General features: G+C 64.4%; 1 protein-coding gene across 1 annotated transcript; it reads right to left on the bottom strand.

The window, feature by feature from the left end:
• Window positions 1–3,983: 3,983 nt before the first annotated feature.
• Window positions 3,984–10,055, bottom strand: LOC308342019 (ly6/PLAUR domain-containing protein 2-like). The gene is made up of 3 exons (XM_080802197.1): window positions 9,985–10,055; window positions 7,786–7,884; window positions 3,984–4,946 (listed from the first exon to the last, which is right to left on the bottom strand). Exons 1-3 carry the CDS (start codon window positions 10,034–10,036, stop codon window positions 4,735–4,737), a joined length of 363 nt encoding a protein of 120 aa, XP_080658323.1. The 5' UTR covers window positions 10,037–10,055; the 3' UTR covers window positions 3,984–4,734.
• Between the last annotated feature and the right edge of the window lie 231 nt (window positions 10,056–10,286).

Raw genomic sequence — 10,286 nt, 5'->3', positions numbered from 1 at the left:
GAGGGCACGGATTGCATGGAGCACTGGGTGGGGTGCATAAAGAATGAATCTTGGAACACTGAGAAAATAAAATTAAAAAAAAAAAAAAAAAGAACCTGAGAATCATGTATCCTGTAGGGAGTCTACTCTCTCCATGTGAGGAAAGCTCCCTCTAGGGTTCTACAAAAAGAGAGTGTGTTCATGTTCTATCCCTAGGTTCTCCGCTCTGCTGTGTCGCTGCTCAGTGCTCCTCTTATTGTAGCCTGAGCCTGTGGCTCTAAACCCTTGAGCTCCATGATGGCTTTGGGTATAAGTTCCAGGGTAGTGAACACCAACAACCTATGTAATCCACCCATCTACTTGTTACTTATCCACTCATCCTTCCACCTATCCATCCACAGGCTGCCAGCCAGCCCTGTATCGATCTATACATCCATCCGTCCATCTACCCACCTATCCATCCATCTATCCACCTTCTATCCACCCACCCATCCACCCACCTATCCATCCATCCATCCATCATCCATCCATACACCTATGTGTCCTGTAGGAGATCATTTCCATGATGTCATTCTCTCCTATCCCCTCTCCCCTTTCTCACGTACATGCACACCTGTCCCTGACAAGAGAACACAGTAATTCTCAAAGACTGTGGAGTGAACCCAGGTGGGGGCTCTCAGAGCCTCACATCTGCAAGTGGTTGGCGGGCAGCTCTGGGTCTTGCAACACCTAACATGCAGAAACGCTCTTTTTATTTAAGATTGTATGATCAGGTGGGGGTGGCTTTGAGAGGACATCATTGATCCTAACCCTTAAGAGTTTGTGCCCTGTTGGTCTGTCTGTCTCTGGCCACTGGTACCTCTTATACAGAACAGTGTAAATTCCTTTCTTTGACAATCCTGAGCCCTCTCATTGGTCCCTTGTCCCTTGAGAATAGCAAATGGCCCCTTGTTGGGTCCTGCCACTCTTTTAAGTCCCACTAAAACACTACCAGGACAAACAGATTTTTTTTTTAAGGTTTTTTCTTTTAAAATTTCAACATCATTTTCTTTTTTTAAAAGATTTTATTTATTTATTTGATAGTGAAAGAGGGATCACAAGCAGGTAGAGAGGCAGGCAGAGAGAGGGGGGAAGCAGGCTCCCCGCCGAGTAGAGAGCCTGATGTGGGGCTTGAACCCAGGACCCTGAGATCATGACCTGAGCCAAAGGCAGAGGCTTAACCCACTGAGCCACCCAGGAGCCCCAGTCTTACATACTTATTTATTTATTTATTTATTTTTAAATATTTTATTTATTTGACAGAGAGAGATCACAAGCAGGCAGAGAGGCAGGCAGAGAGGAGGGAAGCAGGCTCCCTGCTGAGCAGAGAGCCCAACGCGGGGCTCGATCCCAGGACCCCGAGATCATGACTCGGGCTGAAGGCAGAGGCTTAACCCACTGAGCGCCCCAGGCGCCCCCACCAAACTTTTAAAAATAGATTTTTTTGGAAATAAGTGGTGACATTCTTGGATGGGGACTACTGTCCTCCCAAGTATGTGTGGGGGAGGGCTTCAGTCTCACAGTGAGACCCACATTCCAGGCGCAGGCAGCCTTTTCCCAACTCTGCACTTTATACACGCAGTTCCTGGAGCTTGTCAGGGCACAGTGTGGTGACTGGGAGCTGGCAGGGCCAGGCGGCCTGGGTGCCGTCGGCTGACGCTGAGGAGATACAGCCCCTGCCCCCTGGGCCTCCGGCAGCTGCTGAGTTTGGAATCCGCAGCAGCCCAGCTCAGCCCCTCCCTGCTCAGCCTGGTGGCCTCAGGGGCCTGGCTTTGGCACCGGGCCCTGGTCTAGGGGGGTTCATGCTGTTGCAACCTGCTCTGGGTGTGGGGCTGGGCTCCCCAGGGCAGGGAGTGGGTCCTAAGCTGGGCCTGGCAGGGAGCTCATTACCTACAGAGCTTATCAAGGGGCTTATATCATCTCACCCTGGGAATATTATGTAAGGACAGAGCAGGGCTGCTCCTTGGGGAGCAGGAGATGTTGGGGGGAGGCCCAGGAACCCCCAGAGCTGAGTGCAGGCTCGGGGCCAGCCCCAGCGGTGACCCCCGGGGCACACAGAGCCAGGACCAAAGCCGCCAGGCCGGCCACTCTGGGCTGCATGGCGCATGTTGACCAAACTCTCCGCTCTGGCTGCCACCCGGCCTTCCCGCCTGTGTCCTCAGGGGCTTCGGGAGGGACAGGTCAAAGCCCGAGTCCCTGGCTGTGGCCCCACACCCATGCCACCCCGCAATGTTCCTCCCTGAGGCTCCAGCCCTGCTGCCCTCTCAGGGTTCCTGCAGCGGGGTCTCCCTACACACCCTCCAGCCCTTTCTCACCCTGGGCCTTTATACCTGTTGTCCTCGCAGGTTCCTAGGGTCCGGATCACAGCTGTCACCTGCCTCTCAGAGAGGCTGGCGTTCCCTCCACCACCGCCCCCCCCCAACCCAGTCCTGGGAAGGACTGGCCTGTGCTGGTCTGTAGGCCTGCCGGCTGTGGCCCCACGTGCGTGCTGCTGCACGGGTCCCAGCGGCAGCATGACCCTGGTGTGTGGTGGGCGCTGAGTGTCTGTTGATTTAAAGACTGTGGTGCCGCCGTGGGGGGCGGTGGAGAAAATTCTGGCTCTGGGAAGACCACTCTGCCAGCCCAGAGTTGAATCCGAAAAGCTGTTTGTGTCTCAGTGTCCTCTAATGTCCTCACGTGGACAGTCTCTTGGCCCCGCCCCGACTTCTGAACGCAGAAGCTCCTGGAGGAAGAGGCGGTGGGTCATGGTGTGGCACCCACTGCGGCTTTCTGTTGTGACTTGTACGGGTGGGGCCTGCCCTGGAGGGAAGGCTGGTCAGACAGGAGTCAAGAGAGGGAATTTCCACTCTCCTTAAGAAAACCAACCTTCCAAGGCTGTGTGGGGCCGCCGCACCCCAAACCCCTGAGGTGTGGACACTTCCCATGGACCCCAAGCCAACCTCCTCCTGGGTCCCTGGAGCCCAGCCGGCCTGGCCACGAAGGGAAATTGTACTGGAGGCTCGGAGGGGCCCCGGGGAAGGCTAGCATCCCTGCTTCCAAGCTGGGCCCCTGCCACCGCGTCTTCCAGGGTCTTCCTGGACGCAGAAGGAGCCACCGCAGATCTGCCAGCACCAGGCACCCCCCACCGGCCTGAGCCCCCACACGCCTCCGGAGCACCGTGCTTCCGCCAGAATGGGCGGCACAGGGCAGTAGCAGGCACCGGGTGCCCGCAGCAGGCCGAGCGCACAGGCACCGGGGGGCAGGGGCGCTGCCGGGCCGGAGAGGAGGCTGCTGGGAATGGGAAGGAGCGCCAGGCTGGGCTGTGGGAGGCTGGAGGCCGAGAGGAGGGTCGTGGGGAGGCTGGGCTGGTTAGCTGCACATCTGCGCCCGGTTCCCAGAACGGAGGCCCACGCCCAACCGGGGAAGCGGCTGCCTTTGCCGCGCCCCATGGCCGTGGCCTTGAGCTGTGGGAACCCACCTCTGCCAGGCAGGGCCCCCGGGAGGGAGGTGAGGGTCAGTGATGTGGGGGAAGGGAAAGGACTCGGGGCCTGCGTGGGGAGGAGGCAGCGGACCAGGGCTGGGCCCCATAAGCTGGGACAGGGAGACCCCGCAGGAGCTGTGGGCAAGGGGACCTGTGTGGGGTTCTGAGGAGAGGCCCTGCACAGAGGCGAGGGAGGGGAGCTGGAGCCTCAGAGGGCCTTGCCAGCCAGGAAGAGCCCCGGGTGCCCGGCTGGGCCCCGACCGGGGGTGCAGGACGGTGGGGGTTGTGGGGCACACGGTGGGGCTGACCACGGATGTCAGGGAACCCCACGTGAGCCCCCAGGTCGAGGGGGTGGGAGTGGATGCTGGCTTCTTGGATTCCGAGGGGAGCGCGCTTGTCCTCGCTGAGCTCGTGCGTGGAGAGTGCGTCCACCCTCTGTAGAGTGCTCCCCGCCTCGTCAGAGGTACAGCCCCCCGCCCCCCAGGTCAGCGTCTCAGCGAATGGGGACAGGACAGGATATGTGGCTTTATTCTCCTCTCACAAACTCCTGGGGTGGGCTTGCTGCGGGCGCCCCTGCCCGAGGCGGTGACAGCCGACAGTCGAGGGATCGGGCACAAGCCTGCCTTTACCTGGTAGGGACTGCGGGTGGGGACATGGCGATCCCTGAAAGCCTCATCCCCTCTCCAAGCTTCGGGCAGTGAGCCAAGGGCCCCGGGAGGGGCCTGGCAGTTCCGACCGGGTGCCCGGCTCCCAGGAGGCCCTGGTGGGCTCAGGAGGAGCGAGCGTGCCCACTGGGGTGTAAGTCAGCAGGGGAAGGAGTGGGCGGGGGAGGCACGTGGGAGCCCAGGGGTGGCTGGTGCGGTGGGGGGGGGGATGCCCCGACCTCTGAACCCCCCCTCTCCCGCCATGCACAGCAGCTCTGGGCACACGAGGCTGGTTGGGAAGGAACCCCCAGTGGAAATCCCTGAAAGCGGGTGGAGGGTGCCAGGGGGACGGAGGTGCCCTTCCCACTGCCAGGTGGCCGGGACCCCAGGAGAGGGCTGAGGGACCCTCGGAGGGGGCTTCCCTGAGCAGGGGGGGAGCCTCCCTCCCAGGGGCAGGAGTCCGGGGGCTGGGTGTGGCCCGGGGGAAGCCGGGAGGAACCCCACGAGAGACGGGAGCTCTTCTGGCCGGCTTGGCAGCGTGCGGGGAGCGGCGCGGCTGCAAAGGACCGCGGGGTCCAGGCGACAGCCAGCGCCGGGGCGGGCACGGCAGGCTCACCAGGCCGCCCGGAGCAGCGGCCACAGCAGGCCGGCCGAGGCGCTGAGCCACACGGCCCCTAGGCTGCCCGCCAGGCCCACGGCTGCGCTGCGGTTACACTGGCTACCCTGGCAGCAGGAGACGGAGAGGGTGCGGCCGTCCGAGGACATGGTGCTGTTGGGGCACACCGGGGCGCAGGACTTCATGACCAAGATGCCGCCGGGGTTTGCTGTGGAGAGAGGCGCGAGGGCCCATGGCTGGCGTGCTCCGGGTCCCCCCACCCACCACCCGGCCAGCCCGCAGGGGGGCAGGCCAGTAGCCCGGGGCCACCAGCACCGCCTGCCCGGCCAGCCTCCAGGGCCTCCTTCCGTGGTGCCCACAGGCCTGGGGAGTCCCGTCCAGGCCCCTCAGTGACCCCCCACCTCAACGTTTCCCTCTCACAGGTGCCTGGACTCACTCCTGGGTCTAGAGGAGGAGCCAGGTCCTGCCCCCAGCCCTGCCCTGTCCTGGGCCGGGAGGCAGGACGCCTCCAGCTATGTGACCCTCTGGCTTGGCCTCTGCCCCTGCACCCGGGGACAGCTGAGCACCAGGTTCCCGGAGTGCCCGGATGGCCGCTGAAGCCAGCGGTGTTGTGACCGTGCGGGACTTCCCTCCACCTGTGACCTGTGACTCAGCGCATTTGCCACGGCCCTGCCAGAAAGGGACGACCCTGGTGCACGGCCTGACCTCTCGGCTCAGCTTTCTGGTCCAGGAGCCGGATGCCCAGAGCCACCCCTCCGAGACCGTTCGGGGGTTGGCAAAGTTACTCCCCGCACAGCTCTGAGCCGGTCGAGTAAATGCTGTCCGTGGTGAGCGCCGTGCACGGGGCCGTGGGGAGAGCAGCCTGGGCCAGCGAGGACAGAGCAGGGGGACAGGTGGGCGGCAACAGGACCAGGAGGGCCAGGGTGAGAGGCAGGCCCCAGCCCCTGCACACACACCCCCTCCCGCAAGCGGGACCGCACGCAGCCCAGGAGCAAACTCTCCGTTGAACGTGATGGTTGGTCAGGACCGTGCTCGGTCAGGGCGGGAAAGGTCATGTATTTATGGACAGAATGGATGGGGGGCAGGGGCCGCCCCGAGGCTCCAGGGCCCAGTGGCATTTCCACGACGCAGCAGCCTCCTCCCCGCTGGGGTGTGAGCTCCAGGCTCTTCCCTTGAGAAACGGGCTGCGGGGCCAGGCTTGGGAGGGCTGAGTCAGAGGGCGTAGCGGGTGGCCTGACGGCCCCTGACACTCATCTTTGTCACAGGCAAGACTGCTTGGCACCGTGCTGCGAGGACGGTAGTGCCCCCCACCCCGGGATTGCCAGCAGGGAGCCGGGATGCGCTGCCACCCCCACGACCTGCTTCCAGCAGGAAGCCCATGGGAGTGACGGCACTACCACCTGCCCACGGCCGGACTCCCCAGCAGGGGACCCCCAGGTGCTGCTCTCAGAAGCCCCCCACCTCCCCGCCTACATGGGGGAGCCTCACTCACGGCCCCTGTAGGGAGCACAGCCCTCCAGTACGGCCCCAAGGTCAACACATCCGCTGCTCCTGGGGGACCCGCTCAGGGAGTGCTGCCTGGCCGGATCCAGGGACGGATGGATGCGACAGACCGTCCATGAGGAGCAAGCAAGAGGGCCAGCCTGGGGGTCTGAAGGAAGCCCCCGCCCCCGGGGATGGAACTGGGGGCCCTCGGGGTATGTAGCCCTGTCCAGGATCTAAGAACTGATGCTTCAGGGGCAAAGGGGGCCCATGAGGGCTCCTGGTACGCTGGGGACCACCAGGGAGAAGCCCCCTCGGCCCCTCCGCAGCCCCCCCCCCACGTCAAGGTCTGTGGTTTTAAGGCCCTTCCGCCACCGATGCTGCTCAAGGCCGAGAACCACGTGCCGGGCCAGGGCCAGCAGGTGCCAGGCTGTGGGCCAGGTGACCGACAGAGAGCACGGCTGGCTGCGGCCCCCCACCCCCAGGGCTTGGCTGAGTGGGGCAGGTTCCCCTGCCCCCTGAGAACGCGCCACGGTCCTGGGGCGCGGTCCTCCGCTGCCTGACCGGGAAGGGTCCTGCGGGCAGTGGACTGTTTGTGCTGCTTCCTCATGGGGCCCTGGGCCGAGCGGGGGGTGGGGGTGGGGCAAGCCCACCTGTGTCCCCGGCCAGACACCACATCTCCTCGTGCTAAGGGGCCTGTGTCCCAAGAAGGAAAGCCTTCGTGATCACCCGGGTTTATAGGGAGCCGGGCCCAGTGAGGCTGCCTGGCTGCCTGGCCCGTGGTAGAGCCCCTGAGTCAACCAGGAAGTCTGGGGATGTTACTGGGACCCCCCCACAGGACACTCACGGTGACAGCAACCTGTGGGGGGCTCCTCGTTCCCTCCCAGGAGCCCAGGGCCTCCTGGACCGCCACACACCACCGTCTGCGGGGGACCCGGCTGGCGTCACGCCTCCTCCTCTCTCGGGGGCTGCCGGGGGGGCCTCACAGCAGCCTCCAGCCCCCTCCCTTCAAGTCCCCACCCTGTCCTTGCTGTCCCTGCAGGCCAGCTTCCCCACTGCCCTGTCCAGGCCTCTGCGACCCCGTCAGGCTTGCCACTCCTCGGGGTCACCGGAATCACGGTGCCCCTTGCCTCCCCGCCACGTGACCTTCTGCGGGCTGCACCCCGACCCTGCCCGTCACCGTCACCCTCAGGCCCCAGCTCAGCCCTTGACGGCTCACGGAGGGAGCAGACTGCAAAGGGCATCCTGGGAGGTGGGAGGAAGGAGAGAGCCTGTCCCATGGGGTCAGAGGAGGCCGGCAGCCGGGGGGTGGGGGGGAATCTGGAGGAGGCGGGTTATAGGTGTGGCTGGTGACACCCCCCTCCCCGGGCGGAAGCTGGGGGGGCGCGGGGGCCTGTCACCTGCCACGGGCCAGGCGGCCCTGCAGGGCTGTGCCCGCTGGGTCCTCCAGGGGCCAGCCTCCCTCCATGTCTCGTCCTGCCACAGCCCTGTAGGGCCTGCTCCCCGCCGCCTACATCTCCTGCGTGGACCCCTCTGACTCCGGCTGGAGGGCGCGGGGTACTCACTGGCCTGCGTGATCACGCAGTACTTGTCGGTCGGGGCACACTCCACCAGAGACTCGCAGTCCTTGTGGCCGCAGCACACGTGGCAGTGCAGGGCCGGGGCTGGGGGGAGGCAAGCACAGGCCCCTGTCAGTCTGGGCAGGGGAGCCTGGGGGGAGGGGGGAACGGGGAGGCTGGAGCACCGCCCAGCTGGCCCTCTCTGCACCTCGTCTTCCTCCCAGCCTCCCTGCAGAGCCGCTCCGGGTCCCCTGGGCTGGGACTAGAGACTCTGTGGCCAGAGACGCGCCCCAGGCCGGCCGGCGCTGTGCAGGGAGTGCGGGCCCACCGGCAGGAGTGGGGGTGCGGCGTGTGGCCTGGTGTCTGCAGGCGGCCCTGGGACCTGGACAGAGGTGGGCACAGGCAGCAGGGGGCAATGCAAGGAGAGCTGACTTTGGGGGCATCTGGGCTCTGCTTCTCATTGTCCTTGTCCTCTCTGAGGGACAGAGTCCTCCCTCTATCATGGGACTAGCGCAGCCTTGCCGGGAGAGGACATGACACAAGCATCAAGCACTTGGCTCACCCCCCACCCCCGCCCCGCGCTGGGCTCCCAGCCATGGCCCCCGGGGGTTTGCACACAGTGCACACTGAGGGCTGCTTAGTTACCAGGAGGCACCGGCCCTGCCCCTCACTGCCTGAGACCTGCCTGCGACTCCCACCCTGGACCGATCCAAGGGGAGTCTACGGCAAAAGTCCCCAGTTCTAGCCAGAGCCCACATGTGATGTGACTGGCCCCAGTTCCCAGCCACAAGGAGACCCTGCAGGACCCGGGGGTGACCGACTGAGGTACTATGTGTGACTGAGTGGGATGGATTGGAAGCTACAATAGACACTTTTGTGGGACACCCAGCCCAGAAAGAACTGAGTCTCAGTACAGGGCAGGGTCCATCTGGGAAGGCTGCCTGGAGTGGGTGTCCCCAGAGCCGTGACGCGGCAGTTGGGCTGGTGGGAAAGCCAGGACACCTTGCCCAGGATGGGGGGCCTATGCTGCCGGAGAGGGCACCTCTGCACCAGGTCTGGGGCCCTGTGGTGTGCTCTGGGCAAGGCAGTGCCTCTTGGACGTCGAAGCCAGCACCCGAGAGAGGGGGTGATGGCGTCCCCTACACATGGGTCAGCGGCCATCAAAGACCCTTCCCCCTGTGCAGAAAGTGAGGACGCTTGGGGCTGAACCGCGGGCAATCAAGTCAAGGTCAGACCCCAGGCTCCCAGGCTATCTTCCCAGGCTAGGGTTCTGGAACCCCCCCCAAGAAGAATAGGGTATCTCGGGTGACCCTGGCTGTCCCTAGGGTCCTGTCTCCAACGGAGTCCCGGATGCTGGTGGGCGCAGGTCCTAGGTTCCTCTGAACAAGAACCTTACTATGCTTCTGCTTCCCCGCAAGGGGTTGGAGAGGCCCCGTGAGCTGGGGGCTCTGAGCACGTCCTCAGTGGGGCCCCACACAGCCGCGCCCCACCTCCGCGCCAGCCTCTCTTCTGATGAGCACCTTGTCCTCGGCGCTCTCCCCAGCGCCAGCCGCGCAACCTTGCCCAAGCGTCCCCTGCCTGTTTCCAGCACCCCCTCCCCCACCGGGGCTGGGTCTGATCCCCAAGTTGCCTCCCTCTCTGCCTTTCCCCGCGGCCAGAGGCCCCACCTCACCGCCTCCACTCAGGGGACGCTGAGGGGCCATTATCCCTGGATGGTAATTACTCCGCTGATAATCACAGGCTGGATCACCCCCTCCCCAGGCCCCATTTCCGGTGGCCGCAAAGCAGCAGGTGCTCTGGTTCAAGGTCACACAGCCAGGGCATCAGGAGGGGACAGAGCTGGGGCCGGGAGGGGGTGACCCGCTCCTTTTCCTGGTTTCAGCACGAGAACGCCCTTTTTCCAGGAACACAGCGTGGTGGTCCCCCAGCTGGTAGCTGGTCCCACCGCCAGCCCGGAGCTCTGGAGACTCGGGCCCCCCCACCGGGGTCTTTCACCCCACAAGACGCAGATAGACCAGAAACTGGGCCCAAGGGGACACAAGGGGACACAAGGGGCACAAAAGTCTCCAGGTCTGGCTGATCGAGGAGCATCCACAAGAGCTCCCCCTTCGCTCCCTGCAGCTCCCGCAGACCCCGCCGATGGGAGCCAGTTCCGCCCAGCGCCTGCTTGTCCCAGTCCCTCCCACCCAGGTCAGTGGCCCTTACCCAGGTCAGCGCACAGAGTAGCCAGAAGCAGAGACAGCAGGACTGGCCTCATCGTGGGGCATCCAGCGGCTGGGACTGGGGAGCCGCCAACACCAGGTGCCTTTATATGGCTCGCGTCCTGGCGGGGGTCAAACCTAGTAATTTAGTTGGAGCGGAGCGCGGGGCGGCAGGTGGGGCGGCAGGGCCGGCCTGACTCCTGTTGTCTGGGCTCCCCTCTGCCCCACCCCCAGGGCTCTGGGGGCTCTCCAGAGGCCACCTGTGTCCTCTCTCTCCTGAACCATTGGCCTCCTGGCCCCCATAGG

The sequence above is a fragment of the Martes martes genome, assembly GCF_963455335.1.
Source record: "Martes martes genome assembly, chromosome: 4".
Lineage (NCBI taxonomy): Eukaryota > Metazoa > Chordata > Mammalia > Carnivora > Mustelidae > Martes > Martes martes.
Note: the sequence above shows the minus strand (reverse complement) of the source record. Positions and strands in the feature narration are given on the sequence as shown.